Source organism: Monomorium pharaonis, chromosome 2 (assembly GCF_013373865.1).
Source record: "Monomorium pharaonis isolate MP-MQ-018 chromosome 2, ASM1337386v2, whole genome shotgun sequence".
Lineage (NCBI taxonomy): Eukaryota > Metazoa > Arthropoda > Insecta > Hymenoptera > Formicidae > Monomorium > Monomorium pharaonis.
Window position 1 is genome coordinate 4,483,598 of NC_050468.1, and position 19,105 is coordinate 4,502,702.

General features: G+C 34.7%; 1 protein-coding gene across 1 annotated transcript in view; it reads right to left on the reverse strand.

The window, feature by feature from the left end:
- Positions 1-1,377, reverse strand: part of LOC105839085 (probable serine/threonine-protein kinase HSL1) — a 72,596-nt gene extending 71,219 nt beyond the window's left edge. The window contains exon 1 of the mRNA XM_012685131.3: positions 545-1,377. Coding sequence (XP_012540585.1) covers positions 545-837 — 293 coding nt within the window. The 5' untranslated portion in view covers positions 838-1,377. The remainder of the gene's footprint in view (positions 1-544) is intronic.
- Positions 1,378-19,105: the final 17,728 nt, after the last annotated feature.

Sequence of the window (19,105 nt, forward strand, 5' to 3'; positions counted from 1 at the left end):
ATCCGAGGTGGATTAATCATTCGTGTGCGTTGCACGCGAGGCGAGCCACCACGAGAGGAGCGACGAGATCGTCAAAAGTAAATAACGCGGCGACTCGCAAAGCTGGCGACTGACTTTCCTGTAAAATAGAGGCTCGGCATGTTTTGAAGTTATTAAAAATAATCTCTTTTTTACCTATATGCTGTAAGTGAAACTCGTAACGTCACTCTAAAAAAACGGAAATCGAGTTTGTGCAGTGTTCAAGTAATTTGCCACTCTGTAAGTCAGAATACTACAAGCACTGAATAGAGCTCCTATATGTCAGAAAGGATTCTGATTTTATTCTTATTGGAGCAGCAAATTACTCAAACACCAGTTCAATTTTCACTCTGTTAGAGTGACGTTTCACTCTACAAAATCTTGGAGAGTATAATTGCATTTTACAACGTTCCAATCCATAGTGTGTTTTACAAAGGCATACCAGATGGAGTCTTGCGATTTGCATTCGTGACACTTTGCACGATTTTAAAGATCATATTAGGAACTGTATAGTGAATCAACTCACCTAGCGAACGGTTTCGGATCGATTTCGTAGTGCTCTGTAATGGGTCCCGTCTTGACCACCCTGGCGAGCTGTGCCTCCTGGACAAGGACCAACCCCTCTTTCACGTGTTTCTCGCTCCATTGTACTCTGCACCTTCCTCTGCATCTCTCCTCGTTGCCCGTCCGATCATTCGCCCGGTTCGTCTTGGCACATTTCGCCGAGGACGCCTGCAAACTGCGACGTTGAGATCCGGGCGACGTCTTCCTGATGGACGACATCGTTGGTGCTTGATGATTCGACTGATGATAGATCATGGCAGCTGGATCAAGGACTTGGTATCGCGTAATGAAAACACTCCGTGCGGCAGAGACTTCGATGCTTGGCGCACTCGCGTTTTTCACTTGATCTCTCCTTCCTCTCGTGAATTTTCGCAAACTGGGAGCGATCTAGCAAAGCGCGATCTACCGAACCACTCCAACGATCAAGCTCTCCGTGGGACTCGCGGACCTCGCGATCTCGATCTGGACTCTCGCTCTCGATCTTACGGCCTGTACTCTCCGCGCTCGATCTCCTCTCAATCGGAGCCACGCACACGAAGCGAGCCGAAGCGCGCGCGGTGTCATTCCATGTCGTCGAGAAGCCGATAGCTTTACCTTGTTGTGCGACGTGATCTACGTCGATCTTCACATCTTGTCACCGCGCGCGTTAGAAAGAGAGAAAGAGGAGGAGAGGGAGAAAGAGGAGAGACAGAGATCGCGTGGCTCACGGTCCAGCGCCGACTCTGAAACTGGCCGCTGGTCCGGAGTCAACGAGAGCACGAATCTCCTTCCGCGCGCTCCTCTCCAATTCGCTCTCTTTCTTCTTCGCGCGCTGGAGAGCACGCTGTGAATCCGACACCGACACCGAGACCCCAGTCGTCTTCCTGGACCTCCCTCTCCCCTCCCTTTTCCCGCCACTTCGAGTCTCCGCGTCCTTCCGCCGCGATTCTTCTTCTCCAGGGTCAGCTTGAAATCCTCCTCGCAGTTTGACTTCATAATTACAGGCGGACATGAAATAGCGCTTTAATATGTAAATAAAGTAGCGGGATTCATTGTTCCTCTCGCACGAAAGAAAGAGACGCGGCTCGTGCTTCGACGATTGTAATTTTACTGTCGACTGCACATGTATGTATTGTATATAGGCACATCATCACAGTAGAATTATTCGTGTGTGTGTGTGTGTGTGTGTGTGTGTGTGTGTGCCTCAGGATTGGAAAAATTACTTTGAGAAGTAACTAGTTACAGTTTTTCTTTCTTAAAAAGTACATAGCTACCTTTACAAGTTACCCTAAATGACAATTAGTGCTAGATAATATATATGATAGATAATACTTGTTATCACTGATTTACAGTAATAGACTTATAAGCGTGATAATTAGTGAGTATTTAATGACTTTTAGCGATTTCAGTGTATTATCAGTGTATTATCATTGAAAGATCTTTATTTTACTGATTGATAAAGTTATAAATCTACTACTGAAAATCAGTGTTTTTTAACAACTTCACTGATTTTTCACTGATTGTACTTTAGAGAGTACCGACTCAGAAAAGTTACAATAAATTATCACATTACAATTATAATATTGTCAAAAAGTAACGAGTTGTTACTTTTCTTTTCATTTTTGTTTGTAATGTTTATGAATTGCAATTTTATATACAAGAATTTTATACTTTTAACATTGTTAAATTACTTTATTATTTTATTTATACTAAACACTTAATTACATACAGAATTATTTTATACACTGACAGAAAAATGTCGATGAGAACCCAATATTTCTTATAACGTCTTCTTCAATATTTATTTGTTATAAAAAAAATTTATTTGTGAAAATAAAATATATATTTCTAGAAAATGTATCTGATTTTTCTTATTAATTGGTTTATTTTTTAGGAGAATAAAATTTTTGGAATAAAATATACGCTATTTCCTATAAAAAAATTTTAATTATGTTTCTCTAATAAATGATTTATTTAAATAGAGCGAATTAAATGTTTTATTTCTAGTAAATAAATTATTTATTTTTACGCACAACGGATTGTTATCTCTTTAAATAAGGTATATTTTACAGAAATATATTTCAAAAGTATATTTCACAGAAAATTTCACCAAAATGTATATTTCATTTTTACAAATAAATTTTTTTATAACAAATAAATATCAAAGAAAACGTCACAAGAAATATTTGGTTCTCAATACTTGGACGTTTTTCTTTCAGTGTATATAATAAATTACAGTCATTTTAAAAACGTAAAGTTTAAATATATTTAATATGTTAATTGGATTAATAATTTATAGTAAATAAATATTTTTACTTGTAGACTTTAATTATTAATTAGGATTAATAATTTTAAATATATATATATATATATATATATATATGTATATATAATTATATTGTACATATAATATATATTTTATAAAGTATGTAATATACAGATATATTAAAAATAATTTCATATAGAGAGTAGAAATCGGAAAATGAAAGCATCAAGTGTTTTTATGACCAAATCTCTCGATCAAATTTTTACGCGCTAGAATTCAAGCAGCTTAAGATAAGTTATTTAATCGGGCTAACGACCGGGCGATAGGCCACTCGTAAAATAAATGACGACCGTACAACTTTTACACCGCGGGATAACTTTTATCCCACCTACTCAGTCCTCGAAACGTCCCACTTTTCCGAGCTTGCGCCTTGCGATCGCGATACCTTAAAAATGGACAGCGTTATAATTAGGCGTCTGTACCTACGCGATATTTCCGCTTGGCTGACTCTTCAAACGATTTGTGATTCTCGAGGAATTATCAAGTCGCAACTGCGAGTCGGCCGAATCCAAGACGCCAAGAATATCTCGAGTGTCGATGGGGATTCACGGAAGTGTCAGCGCACAAAGAAGCATCCTTGGTCGCTTTACAACCGGCCGCCGCATGTAGAAGCCATTTCGGTCTGGGACCTGGAAAGGAAGCGGTTTATCGTGTCAGAAATTCTCTTTCCCCTTCCCTCTCCTCCTCCCTCCCTCTCTCCTCTTCTCAAAGCGCAGCTTATGCACATGCATAATGGACTCGTGCCCGAACATCTATGCTGCGATCGCCGCGCGACTGGATTCCACCTACGTCAGAGAGGACACTCCATAGCATCACCGTCATCATTGCCAGTTACATCGCCAGAAACGGCGTTGTGAACTAAAAGTAGCGATGGCAACAACAACAACAACAATAACAACAACAACGACAACGACGACGACGACGACGACGATGATAAGAAAACATTCGCATATAATTCAGAAAGAAATGAAACAAAAAACAGAAATATCTTAGTCAAGATTGGACCACGATGTGCAATTTCTCAGATCAGGGACTTACTTGTTAGGACTTTTATACTATCGAAAATAGTGCTCACAGAATTTTTAAACTGATAATCTAGTATAAACAAAAGAGTAGCATATGTAGGCAAACAGGAAAATTTATTTTTTATTATTAAATTTGGCGAAAATAATTGAATTATTTTGCTACGCCGAGAAAAAAAAATCTGTTAAAGAATTTATTCAGCTAAATATGCATAATGTAATCGTGAGTTTAAACTTTTTTATTTAAATTATTTGATATGTTTATCTTGATCTTATTTAAAAAATATACTTTTTCTGGAAGTAGCCAGAATTTGAAATTTAAATTTGAAATATCCTTCTATTTAATTAATTTCTCAATTAAAAATTCAATTCCAATGTAGGATGATATTCATAACATAATGGCAAATTTCCTTTAACATAATAATAATGTACTTTGTCTTTATATGATTATGTACTTTTAATGTTACATCGTCTTTTGAAGAATATGTTTATGTTATTAGTAAGATTTAAATCCGGAATCTCTAGATTATACTTATATATATGAGTCTCCTGGCATGTTATTTCTTTTATTAATAATTAATAAATATGTAATAAATTATCTATTTGTGTGTTATAAACAGCGCGCCGATCAAGCACACTACATGGTAAAATTATTACAAACGAATCAGGTTAAAAATATTATTATGCTGTATTGTAAAATTGATATAAGATATACATAGTATATATTTACTACTACTTGGCATTTTTTAAGACAATAAAGAATCATAAACTATTTAATATATTTATAAATTATTTTAAAATGTACAATTTAGTAAAAATAATCAATCATACAACTATACAATTTATCAACTATACAATTTAGTAAAAATAATCAATCATATTTTACTGAAGTAGATATTTATAAAATAGAGAATAGTTGTGTGCAGTAGATAAAGAAAATCATATACAATTCTTCGAAATACAATATTATTTTACTACTGCTGATTTGCAGGATAAATTTTGTTTGAGAAAATTCTCTCCTTGTGTTGTACCGCAAAGCGGGACAACATAAAATTGTCCCGCGGTAGAATATCTGGTCACATAATTTTAAATATAATATCGAGTTTAAATCAGGATAGATCTTTTTATTCTCATCTCCGTCACGGAGCACCGCGCGGAGGAGCTCTGCCCGTTTCAGAAAGAGATCCGTGTAACCGGATCAACCTTTAACTTCTCTCGTTACAATAATGGATGCTGGTTGAAAGGCCAATCGCACGGTAATTGGAAATTACCGTGTCGTCGCGCATGGTGGGTCATGAGAGCTCTCTCAAGAGCACGTCAACAAAAATGCGTCGCCATTGGCGTCGGATGCGCCAACGGCGGCGACGGATTTATTGCGAGTTCGCTCTCGGAATAATCCGGAACAATTCGCTTCGATCAGCGGATACACGTGAAAAAGCGCACGAAAGTCGAAAATAAAACTCTTGCCGATGTTGAGAGACTTCCCAATCCGATCTCCTCAGCGAATTTGACTTCCGCACTGCCACGCCACTGCGGATGAGAGAAGTAAACACGCATGGGACTTGGCGCCGTCGGAGAATAGAGGCTGGCCGATTTTTCGCCGTTTGATGCGAAACATTTGCGCTCTTTGTCCCGGACGTGGGAGATAAGTGCGCTTGTAAACGCGTCGATATGTTAATGAACGCGCGAGGAGGCCACTCCACCTTCGAACTTTTCGATCCGAATTCGAGTTGTTACATTGTAAAAAAATATTACATGTCAAATTACAGCTACTGTAGCAAATAATTTTGGGATCCATAAACAGGGTACATTTACACACAGAGACGGAAATAAACTTGTGATAACTTACTCAATGATAAATTACGGTAAATTGCAGTAATTTTGAGAAAAACTAGTAAAATAGTTATTTAAAATATTAATTAGAATGTCCAAGATTATCTCTCGAGTAATGAGCCAAACCTGTTTCTAATATTAGCACAGTTCAATTTTAATCTCGTTTTAACTTGTTATCTTATTTCGGTTCCAAAAATTAGAAAAAGAAATAAATAATAAGTTAAACCGAGATTAATGTTAATCTATGTTGGTAGAAACGGGCCTATGTCAGTCTTTAAGAAAAATTTCATCGTGGAAACAGCATGGAAAAGTGGAACCATCGTGTAAGACTAATGATAATTAGGTTTTGAAGCAGAACGCGCACAGAAGACGACGAGGAGAAAGCGCCAGGCTGTGTTTGCGGATCGAGAGGAGCATTCGCGCCTGTTTACGACAAAATTCGCCGCCGATGCTGCCGAAGGCTGAACCAATGCTCCAGAGCCTTGTCCGTAAATACGTCGATGCGTGTACCTTGTAAATTCGATACTGGTATCGTTGGCAACTCTTGATAAAATATCGAACTATTTAACGCGCGTATATATCACACTCTTCTCTTGCCTCTCTCTCTCTCTCTCTCTCTCTCTCTCTCTCTCTCTCTCTCTCTCTCTCTCTCTCTCTCTCTCTCTCTCTCTCTCTCTCTCTCTCTCTTTCCTCTCCGCGTATAAATTGAGAATTTTTATCGCCTCTTTTTTCCCTCTCCGCGTATAAATTGGGAGTTTAAATTACGAATTTTTCTTAACTGCGAAATTAACTATCCTTTATATTATTTTGCCTGCGTCGAGGCTCTCCGATTATTGGAATGAAAATCTTTGCTGGCCGGTAAATGCCGGACGCGTCATTCGCGTGTATCGAGGCGCGCGCTGAAAAGAAGAGAGAAAAAGAACTGGTTCGAACTGGTAGCCGAAGGTAGAGGTGTATATGAACCGCGAATAGACGAGCGACTTACCCGTACTATATCCTTGGCACGATCTCGCTTAGTGCTAATTGCCGATACTAATTGCTTGTCACCAGCACTCATCGCGGTGCCGAGCGCGGGATACTCGCACGTACTCGTCGTACTTCTACGTACGTCACCAAACACCCTTGGGGATACGAGGCACGTCGTATGTGCGACACGATGACGACGTCGATTCCGACAAAGGACCGACAAAGAACATTCCGCGAAAGTTTACACAGACGATGTCTTATGGATCTTTACGCGCGCGCGATGCGCGCGAAAAGCGAACGTGCGCGAAAGCGGAGGCCGCGGCCGTTGCCACTTTGTCGCTACCGAGGTCCTCGGCGATTTATTTCTCCGGACACGAGACACTCGAATAATCACACGACTAAGATCCCACGGAGATCGCCTTCGTCTTCATGGAATCTCAATATCGCCATATTGATTTAAGAGGAAATCTCAGGTCTAAATGGATCTGAGAATATACATATATTTTGCGAAACGATCCTCTCGCAAATTATGAGATTCTAAATTTTTCCGACGTGAAGTAAGGACACTGCATTGGTTGCTGAATAATCCAATAAATTACTGCTTAAGAAAAATATTAAAATATGAGACTGCGAAATAATAAATTGCAAATTAATTGATATTTGAAACCTAATTTTCATACAAATTGGATTAAAATATCATTCTTTGCTTGAAACTGTAATTATGTTAACAAACAAAATTAATTAAACGTAAATCGATAAAATGTACTTAATGAAAATATCAAATATAAGCGAAAGAAGCTAATGTATGCATATCAATCAAAACGGATAATAATAATAATAATTTTGCGTGGATTGTACAATTTCTAGTTCGTGCGAAATGCATGCTGATTATTAGTTTCGAAACAATGGACTTAAAACTCAAGTCTAAATATGTAATACTTATCACAGATTATATTGACAAGCAGTTTAATGCTATTAATGCAAATGAGCATTTTAAAAAGAGAAATGTTGTAAAAATTTTATTGGAAATTTAATTAATAGAAGATTTTATTATAGAAATATCATCTTAAGCCAAGGTCGGAACTTAGATCTCTCCGCCTGGATATTTTAACAATTCAATTACTACATCATATGATGATCGTAATAATCAATAATAATTGTTGAAGAATATCTTCTTTCATAGACTTATAGACAAACAATATAAATCGACAGATAAAAACATCATAAGTGAAAGAAGTCAACATCGCCCGTCAAGAAAGCAAAATGAAATGAGTAAGAAGGGTTCAAACCCTAGTTTTTTTTTGTTTTTTTTTTAATTAACTACGTATAGATGAATTTTAGAAATATTAAGCATATGTAAGAGTTAATAAAGAATTTTTTTTTACTTGTAATAAGAATTAATTGATACACGAATAACCCAGTCGTGCGTAAATAAGAAGATACTTAAAAACGAAATGATTGTTATACATTCTTTTTTGAATATTATAGATTATATTATTACATAATTGTGTGTTTAATTTTACTTAAATTCTCAATGCTAATTTACAATGTGCTCTTTCTTTTTTGTTTCTTATTTTTTGACTTTTTATCATATTCTGCTTTATTAAAATTGATAGAAATAAAAGTTAAATTCCGAAAGTGATAAGAAATATAAGTATATTGACAAAATAGTGTGAAGAAGCAAAAAGTAAGAGGCAAGAAACAGGAAGCAAAGAGCAAATTGCAGTTTGCTGTTAAAAAGTGTACTTAATGTGTGGGTGTGTGTGTGTATTTTATTAAAAGTAATTTTTAAACCTTCCTCCTTAAAAAAAGACATTTAAGATCAGATTTCCAATATTTGGGAACGCTGACAGTAATTGCCATTTATTTTATCTCTTTTCTTTTTCACGGCCAGGCTACAGCGTCACGTGGTCAATTCTGCGTAGATTCCCCGCATTCGCGCGCGTATGTACACGTTCACCTCGCGATACCCGAAAGGTCGAGCCTCTACTTTCCAGCGGCCGATCGGATAAGCTCGGAAAAGCCATGCCGAAAGGAAAAGAGAAACAGGACGCGAGATACCGCGAGGTCGGCTCCTTTATCCGGTGCCGTTCGAAATCAATTATCCCGGGGATGGGAACGTGCCATGCATGTACCGAGCGCGGGTCGCGCTTAATGATCTCTGTTTATAGGCCTACCCTCCACCGGCAGATGCGATAAATTCGTGTCGCGCGTCATTGTCAGCTTTGATCGCTCATTACTTCGCGGCAGTGTCCTCGGCGCGATACGTTGACATCTTCGCGCGCAATAAAATCGGTACGTCTCACTTTCGTGCCGCCGACGCGCGTCGTTGGGACGGGGAGGGGGAAGGGGGCGAAAAGCCGGCGCCGACGACCTCAAGAAGTCTTCCGGCACGGCTGCCTTGAGGAAAAATCTTATCGGCGATTTACGAGCTTGACGCGCGACCGACCGGTCGGTCGGCGAGAAAGAGAGCTTCGGGCGCCTTCCATTTCGAGCGCGGAACACGTGGCTCCTTTTGAAGATCGAGACTTTTATCGTCGCACGCGAGTAAAATTAGAACCCGGGAGTATGATATGATAAAGGCCCGCAGAAGAGAGTAGAAGTCGGGTGGTCAACGACAACCATAAATAATCTATTAAGAAATTAAAGAACCTCGTTGCATGGGGGACACTTCTGCCTATACGAGCGTATCGTATTTTATCTTTGTTTAAAACGGTATGTACCAAATTTGGCATACGCGAACGTTGAATTCACAGATCCCCAAAGCTCGAGCGTTATTTGCTTAATGAATGTACACGATGAGATCGCGAGGAATGCAAATCGTCGAGCACCATTAATAAAGGAAAAACGGCACGAACGTGTGTTTGCATTAGACGCATAACGCGCACGCTACGCACGTGCGGGTTCTCCACGATTTACGATCTTAGAATTAGACGCAATAGGAACGAGCTGACTCTCGCCTCTAATGATCACGGCTTACCGTTCACAATTTGTACGTACTGCTCTTAAGAATGTGACAAACATACAGTTCCTATAAAATAACTTAGAAATGTCCCGATAAAAATTTATATATATATAAAAACATATACATATAAAATATGTCTACAAAAACTTAAGTTTGAAGAAATGAGAAAAAATTACTTATATGTATATATCGTTGATTTATGGAATATATGACTATTATTTTTTTATACATAATAAAAATTTTATAAAAGAAAAGAAACTAATACAAACATATATAGACATATTTTATACATATTTATATGTTTTTATATACAAATTTTTTATCAGAGTGTTTTTATTTATACTTTAAATAAACTATATACATGTGAATAATATTATATTTTTATTAAATAATTAAAGACGTTTTTATGGTTTGTTATTAAAGATTAAATTATTATATTATTATTAAATTTTGTCTTTTATTTTATGAAATGTCTCATTACAAAAAATATTTTTTACTAATATATTACTATATTAAAATGTTTACTAAATACTAATAAATTTTGTAAAATTCTTATTAATGAATAACTAAACCTATGTCGAAACATAATGAAAATTTGAAATTATTTTGATATGACAAAGAAACAATAATTTTTGTCATTAAAATAATCCCAAAATTTTATTATGTTTCAACATTTCATTTCAATTTTAATAATAAACTGATAATGCTGCGCCTCGCACCACCAATTTGGTAAAACTATCCTCCCAAAACGTAGCTAAGATTAATTATGGAAGAAAAGAAACAATTTGTAAAAAAAAGCAGATTATCATTGCTTTAATCGCTTAAAGTATAGTCGAACCGTGAATTCACGCAGACGCGGGCTCATGCTTTGAGTTGTGCATAGCAGCGGCTAGCGGCATCTAGATTCTGATGATATTTGCTGTGAAAGTAATTGTTTGACTACAAATTGGCCACCTTGGTTGGCAGATGTCAAATCCTTTTATCTTAACATACTACATGTACATATACGAATATTTTGAGTACATGTGTAAAGATCAGTCTAGATAGTGAAAGTTTAAAGCTTTACTTTACACACACATACGCGCGCGCGCGCGCGGGCGCGCACAATTATCAGTTTTCATACTGTATCTGAAAATTACGGACGTAAAAATGAGTAAGAAAATTAAAAAAGGATATCACTACTTTTCTTATTCAAAGATAAGAAAATCCAGATGCAATTTTTGTTGGAAAGAAAAACGGAATTCGCGACGGCATAGGAGCGGAATCCATATTAGTGAAAAATCACTATAAACATTGTTCCCAAACTTGTCCAAGAATTATAATTTACTTCGATTTATGAAGAGATCTTCTAGAACAGTATTTATAGGGGCATACATAAAATTCAAGTAAAGATTAGATTTGTGCATTTAACGTTTAGTACCAAAATACTTCTGTATAGGTTCCATAATTATTGAAATATCAATGTTTCTATCATCTGCAATATTTAATGGAGACTATTATGTAGTTCTAAAAATTATAGAGACCATAGAAACCCGCAAAGGTCTAAAATGCAAAGGAATCGCTGATAGATGCGCAGCGATTAGATTCAATGAGTCGTAAGAGAAAAAACAGTCTAATAAAAACAGTAAAACAAATAATTGGATCAAATCAATAATTTTTATGAAGAAGATAAAATATTTTATGATTCATAACTCGTTAATTAATAAAAATCTTTTATAAGCATAAAAGAACAGAAATATTCTATAATAATTAAAACTTTAAATACATTTTTCTCGAAACGTGATTTCTTAATTTTACTAATATTGCCTACACAAAGAAAATGACAATGCAGCGACTTTAATAACACATAAATTATAATTTTCTCCGTATGATAACTCTAAAAAAATATATATATAAATTTTTGAGAATTAATTTAATAAAAAGTAATGATACACAAAAATGTTTCTTTCTACAAAGGGGTAATTTTAACGAATTGTTATTTTTTATAATTTGATTATGTATGTTTGTATTATTATTTAATTAAAAATTAATTTAATTTTTTTGTTCCAGATGACTAGTTTGGCTTTGCAATGTTAATAGTTTGACAAGAACTGCTCTGGCCATGTCTGTCACTTATGTTTTTCAATTATTTTACATTATTTTTATATATAAAAATTCATGAATATATCTTAAAATATAATATATGTGTGTAAATATGAAATGGGTAGTTATACCCATTTTTCTAAAAAAAATTCATGAAAATTGTCGACGTTTTGATCCAGACGATGATCTCCTTAAAAGGATGTTGACAGAAAGAGACGAAGACTTCGTAACATCTACATCGATTAGCGAACGGACGAACGAGTCGTAGACCATCGTTGTCCCGAGAGACTCGTTCCTTCCGATCGTGAGATAAGTATATCCGCAAGAGCGCGAATCAATCAATGAGACAATGAGATATACAATGAGACAAAACAAGACAAGACAGGTTTAGATTTGCCGCTTAAGTCGCGCTATCGCCGAGACGCGAAAGGGAAAGTTATCGGAATTCGCGTGACGCGCCAAAAGAGGCCTCTCGTACTTCTTTGGAACTTCTCGCTTTAATCGTCGCGTTAATGACGCGACGATGCGAAATGGCTTTAAATCCGCCAGGATGAAAATCGGTTTGCCTTGTAATTAGAGACCCTTGCGCCGCCCGGTTTCAAGAGTAAGCGTCCGAGGAAACGTCCACGTGCATCACGTTACATCTTCTTCTTTCTCGAGCTCTCTGTCTTTGTCCTTTTTAATTTCTTTCCCTTTCTTTTCTCTCAGCAGTTGCGCGGCGCGGAACAACTTGCACCCTGACCTGCACACTAATTAATGAATTATTATTCGACAGCGGCAGTGCGGCTTTATTTGGTCGCGCCAGGTGTTACGAACGGCACGCTGGCGTTGATTTAGCAATTTCTAGGCGCCACGAATCTCCAAGTAATCGCTCGTCGCCCCCGGCAATTTCCATTATCGGCATACGAAGTGGCAGAGTCCGCGAAGGCCGTCGGATAAAGTGGAAAGAGACACGCAGCCTTTGCCGCCGCCGCGCGCTGTTTGTCTTTGATCATTTTCCTAGCTGCCAAATTCGACGCGGCGCGAATGAAAGCGTGGGAAATTTGAATCGCACATTCCGCATTGTAACCGAACATTACGAGGTTTTCCACAAGTTAATGGTTAACGATAATTCTCCCGCAAACTATGTGCGAAATGTATTTACAGTTTGTACGTTATCGTTTATATAGAATTATAAATAATAATATTAATGAGACGCGAATGATCCAAGGTTCCACGGTAATTTTGTTTCCATCCACGACGAAAGATCAGAGTCCGCTATGTACGCGATTAATTTCTGAATTTCTTGAATATGCAGGCGCGTGGGCACCTCAAGGTGAAGCCGCGCGGTTTTGAGCGCAATTATATCACGTTTTATTCAATTGCAAAACGCGCGATTATAGCGAGCGCACTGTTATTATCTATTAAAATGGCAGTATCTCACTGTGTATCAATCGATTACGTAGTCCCACGGTGACACAATCGCATTAATGTACAACTGCGGTTTCTCCGTTCGTTTTTATGATCGCTGCTGATATTTCGGCAGATATGCCGCGAATTGAAATGAAGCTGTTGTTGCGCAGCTCCGCGAGGAGGATCAAGAAAGACGCTTCGTGGGTACACTGAGAAAAAAAATGTTAATTTGACTAAATTTTTCAACTTGATTAAATTTCTTTAGTTCAAGTATTTATGCATTTAACTTAAAAATATATAAAATATTTGAACTTTAATTTAACTATTTATCAAAAGACACCAGTAGTGTCTCATGCCAAGTAAACGTGCAGCGAGACCGCCGTGTATTATACGCGAGTGTATTATACGCGACTTGCAAGATTATCAGATCTCAATAACAATTTAACCAATCGAGTTCTAACTAGGCTCAACCGAAAGTTTGGATATGATTTGTATAACGAAATAGTTTTCATTTTTATTCTACGTACTTTACAAGTGGAGATATTACGACGCAAAGTCTGAAATTTTTCATTTAAGATACGTCATCGTCATTCTTGTCCAGTACATGAATTCAACACTAGAGGGCATTAAGTTTTACCTGTGGCTAAAGTCACTAGATTTATAAAGTACCGCAAACTATCTTCCCATTCTCCATTGGAGGAAAAATGGCGGCGGTTTTCTAACCTAATCTGATTCTAACTCCGGTATAACGAACTGCGCGCACGACGTAGTTAAAATCAGATTAGGTTAGAAAACCGCCATTTTTCCTCCAACGGAGAATGGAAGAATAGTTAGCGATAGAGAGAAGACTAAGAGACGACACGGCCGCCTTTTAGGTGATCCGCGAACGCGATACGCCATCTGGGCCCTTTAAATAAAATGGACATGAACTACGTAGCCAATGTCCACATTTGGGCGAGCGGGTAACTCATATGTGCACAATTCTGGTTGCGTTCCGTGCTATGTACACGATGCAACGGCTATATGAGAGTGAGTGAGAAGGTATAATGAGAGCGAGCGAGATAACAACAAGAAAGGCTGGAGAGCGAGCGAGACAAGAATAGGAATGAGCGAGATGAGAATAACAATACAAAGAAGGGGAAAAAAGATTCGAGCTGACTCGAGCTCGGGCCGCTCGAGTTTCAAAGTTTTCTTTCCATGCTGTTATTCCCATCTCGCTCCTCCTTATTACTGTTTCGCTCGATCTCCTGGCTTTTGTAATCATCTCTTGCTCTCATTACTTTCTCGCTCGTTCTCATATAAAAATTGTCGCATTATCATTCCCTCGCTTTTATACCTTTCCGTTCGCTCATATAACTATATTTAAAGACCGACGATTAAAAACTTATAGTATAATAATTTTTTAAATCATATATTGCTCTTTATCATACATAAATTATATATGTATAATTATATATGTATAATTATATATTTATTTAATTATGTGTTAAAAAAATAACTTAACTCGCTGAAAAGGATCTCGCGTGTCTTTCTACATTAGGCGCAAGACACTGTCGCATCTTTTAATTACGATGTAATTAAAAATACAATACATATTTATCTCCTTTCTTTAAATACGAATAAATTAATATTAAAGAATTTTTTAAGAAATTATTTTTTACAACTCTCAGAGTATTGGAAAAATGCATTTATGCAACAGTCCGTGTATTGTTTAAATTATAGTACATCCATAATACACGGACTGTTGCATAAAATACTAATTTATTCGTATTAAAGAATTCTTTAAGAAATTATTTTTTACAACTCTCATTGGAAAAATTCATTTATGCAACAGTCCGTGTATTGCTTAAATTATGGGTGTACCATAATTTAAGCAATAAATATAAAGTAAATGGACTAACCATGAGAACAAATATTTATACAAAATTTATTTATTATTACTTTTCAATAATTAAAAAAAGCGCTTAAACGGGCTTAATGATTAAATGATTAAAATCAACCAACGGGATTGTAATGAAGCGAAAACTTGGCGTGCCCGGGTTGTTAAAACGTAATGACCCATCAATGTTATACAATATGGAAATTATTTGTACAAATAAAATAATGAAAAGAAAAATAATCTATCATCAAAAACTTTACAAAGATAAAAAAGATATGTCAAATACATAAATGCATTCAAAAATGGTACGAGATCAATACAATTGGCCAAGGATATTTGAAAAGAAGATTGAGAAAAATCCTGTCAAATCTATTAAAAAATTATTTAAATAATGAAAATGTTAACAATAATAAAACAGATAGTGAAGCAAAACTTATGATAAATAGTAAAACAAAACGCAAGCCACATTAATTGCATTTTTGTAAATGTTTATTATTATCAATATAGAATTTTTAAAATATAGAAAAAATGCGAGTCCGACACGTCAAGTTTTTGCTTCACTATAATCCCGTTGGTTAATTTTAATCATTTAATCGTTTAATCATTAACACTTCAAGGAGTACATTTTTCCAGCAATTATGTCGAATAGATGTGGTCGTATCTGTATGTTTTAGATCATGCTGAAATCGAATCCGAAATCAAAAGTTAAAAATTTAAAATAGCGGATCCAATATGGCAGACGTCGAACATAAAAATTCAAAGTTCAGGGATAAAAAAATATAGCCGTATTTTTCACAAAATTTGTAATAAAAAATGTCACTTTCGGTTTTTCGCTAAAATGCATAGTTTTCGATAAAAAAAATTCTCGAAATTATATTCTTAAAATTATTTTATTCCATATTTTGTAGCCGCCATTTTGAATTTTACATCTTTCAGGTTTACATTTTTATAATCAGCAACTCAAATAATCATTAAGTGCGAAATTCTATACAACTAATTTATAAATTAAGTAAATGAATCAATTTCATATACTGAAAATAGCATTTTTGCAATATATTTTGTTGAATACAAAATAGTAACAATATACTTTCTGCAACTTCAACTTAATATGACTTAGTTCGTTATCTCTAGAATCTAAAATTATAGTCTGGAAGTTTATTTACATTCAACTTCTAGAACGAATTTATCATGAAAAAAAGAACATTTTTCGTCATTATTTGTTTGATAACAATTGCAAAATGCATGATTAATGCAAAACTCGTATAGTAGTGTAAAGTTCTAACATTAACAAAAGTATAGAACAGTTTATTTCACGATTATGTAACAGACCTCAGTTATATCGAAAAAACCGAAGAAAATGAGGTGGAAGGTATACTTTCCACCGCCTCTTAAAGGATTAAGCCCGTTTAAAAGCGTTTTTGAAATATTGAATAATAACAATAAATAAATTTTCTATAAATATCTGTTTTTATAGTTGGTACATTTACTTCATATTATTTTGTAGAGACAACAAATTTTTTGTCCTTTTATTTTTGGTATTTTCCTTAAAAAAGCACACACACACTTGGCGTCTTTTTTAAACTTTTTTTCCAAAAAGGTAATTTTGTTTACATTTGACTGAAATACATAAATAGTTAAATTAAAGAAATTTAATCAGTTGAAAAATTTAAACAAATTAACAATTTTTTTTCAGTGCGTGAAAGCCACATCGTATCGATTTTTAATCTTTGTATGATGAGAACAAAATGTAATTTAACTAAATTTTTTAACTTGATTATATTTTTTCAGTTTTCAAGTATTTATACATCAAACTTAAATGAATACATAAAATACTTAAACTTTAATTGAAGTACTTAGGTATTCGATATAAATATATGAATATTTGATCTTGTTATATAAATATTATATAACAAGAAAATCAAGTTGAACAATTTAGTCAAATTAATAACTTTTTTTTTTAGTATTCATACAATAATTTTTCCAGTCCTTTACTACACGATCATTTATATTTGGTCTTATTTTTCAATACTTTTATAAGAAAAGAACACAAAAATAAAAAATTATTTAATATTTAATTTATTACAATATATTTTTTATAGATCTGTATTATTTTCTTTTGTAATCAAAATAAAGCTAGTACGACTCATATAATACAACATTCCTTGTATGTACTTGATTTTTAATCATTTTGATCAATTATAATTTTACACCATTTATTATATTTAAAATTATTAAATAATTCTTACATACTTTAACATCTTTAAAAAATATTTGTAAAATAAAATATTTATGAGTTGTGTATTAAAAAAAATATATAAATATTATATAACAAGAATTATGTTAGCAAATTTCAAGCTTACGTCTCTACATATATTATTTATGTATTGTTTATATTTGTTTGTTACACAAATATTTTTCATATAGACAATACAAACAATGTAAATTATTATAAATTGAATAACACATTACAGAGAAATGTAATCAAGGTATAAGATTATTAATAATCGATTATCTAACTTTAGTTTAGAGAAATATTAAAATACGTAAAAATTATTTAATAATTTTTCAATAAAAAAATTTGTGTTAAATTTAACAGATATCGTCTGTCCCGAACAATCCACAAAAATTTTTCTGTTAATTTAACATATTAAGCATATAACAAGATAAATATTATGTTATATTTTAACATAAAAATAAACGTAAATTTTATAATTTGACATAATTTTTATGTAATAATTTAATAAAAAAATTATGCCAAAGTAGCACATGTAACATATTACTTTAATATTATAATAATGTTAATGTAACATATATAACGTATTACAATAACATATTATATATGTTTAACATAATCATAATATTATTTTAACACGTTATATATATTAATTTAATATATCATATATGTTAAATAATTATTTTAGAAACTCTGAAACAATCTTTTTAAATTACATATATAGATTGTTCCAGGATCATCGATAAAAATTTTATGTGTGTATATTATGGGACTAATCAGTCCAATATTATAATATATGTGAATGCAATCGTACTTGGTTCTCTATTCTTGGTGAGCCCCTTTTATTCACCCAGCAGATGAATCTTTTTCACGAGAAATGCGCCATCTCGGGGTAGATAGTGAAGTCTCCAGAAATGAAGTGGTCCTTGTTAAAACCCGATTATAAAGTAAACTCAACATTTTTTTCTGTCAATTTTAACAGGTAAATCCTATTACTGATAATAAAGAACATATTTATTGTGTAAAATTAAAAGTCTACATTGTGTTACTTTTACACTTTTTTTCAATTATTCTAATAATTTAACACTTTACTCGAATTAACACAACAGCAATATGTTAAAGTAACAAGTAAATATGTTAAATTTTAACATAAAAATTTTAACCAAGATATTTTTTAACAAGAAAACACAAAGTTTTTTACTGTGTTCAAATAAATAACTCAATCCGTTTAAAAGAATTTGGCTTCTTATTCAGACATTATTTCTACCTTTTCGTCAATGCAAAGTTTCATGCATTGATCGAGAATCGATTTTACAAAGCAAATCGCGCGCAGTCCTCCAAAAAAACGAAAACTATTTTCTTCAGATCTCCAGAGTCGCATAAAATTTCTTAAAGGTGAATCATTTAGCGGCAGCTGTGCCGTTGCTAATGTACGCTTATTTATAGGATAAACGGCGACGTTCTCGGAAAAAGTGTTCCATTCGCCATATCAGTGAGGCAAACGCGAGAGTATTACCAGGGCCACCCTCTCCCTCTCTGCCGCGTCTCCGTGTACTGCAATCTTAATCGCGACCGACGAACATATACAGACGGAGGGAGATTTGCCACGGAATCCCTACTTCAGACTCGCATCGCTATTCCACCCTTCGGTCGTGCCGCAACGTGAGGAGGCGTTGAATTATTTATAATAACGCCGGTAGGAACAACCGGCGGCATTAATGCGCGAAACAAATTCCCTGTTCCCCGGGTGCGTTGACCACACGCGTAACGCCAGGACGTCCCGGGAAGTCTTGCTCCGTGCGCGTTATTTACGACGGAATGCAAATTTAGCGCGTAATTTATCCTT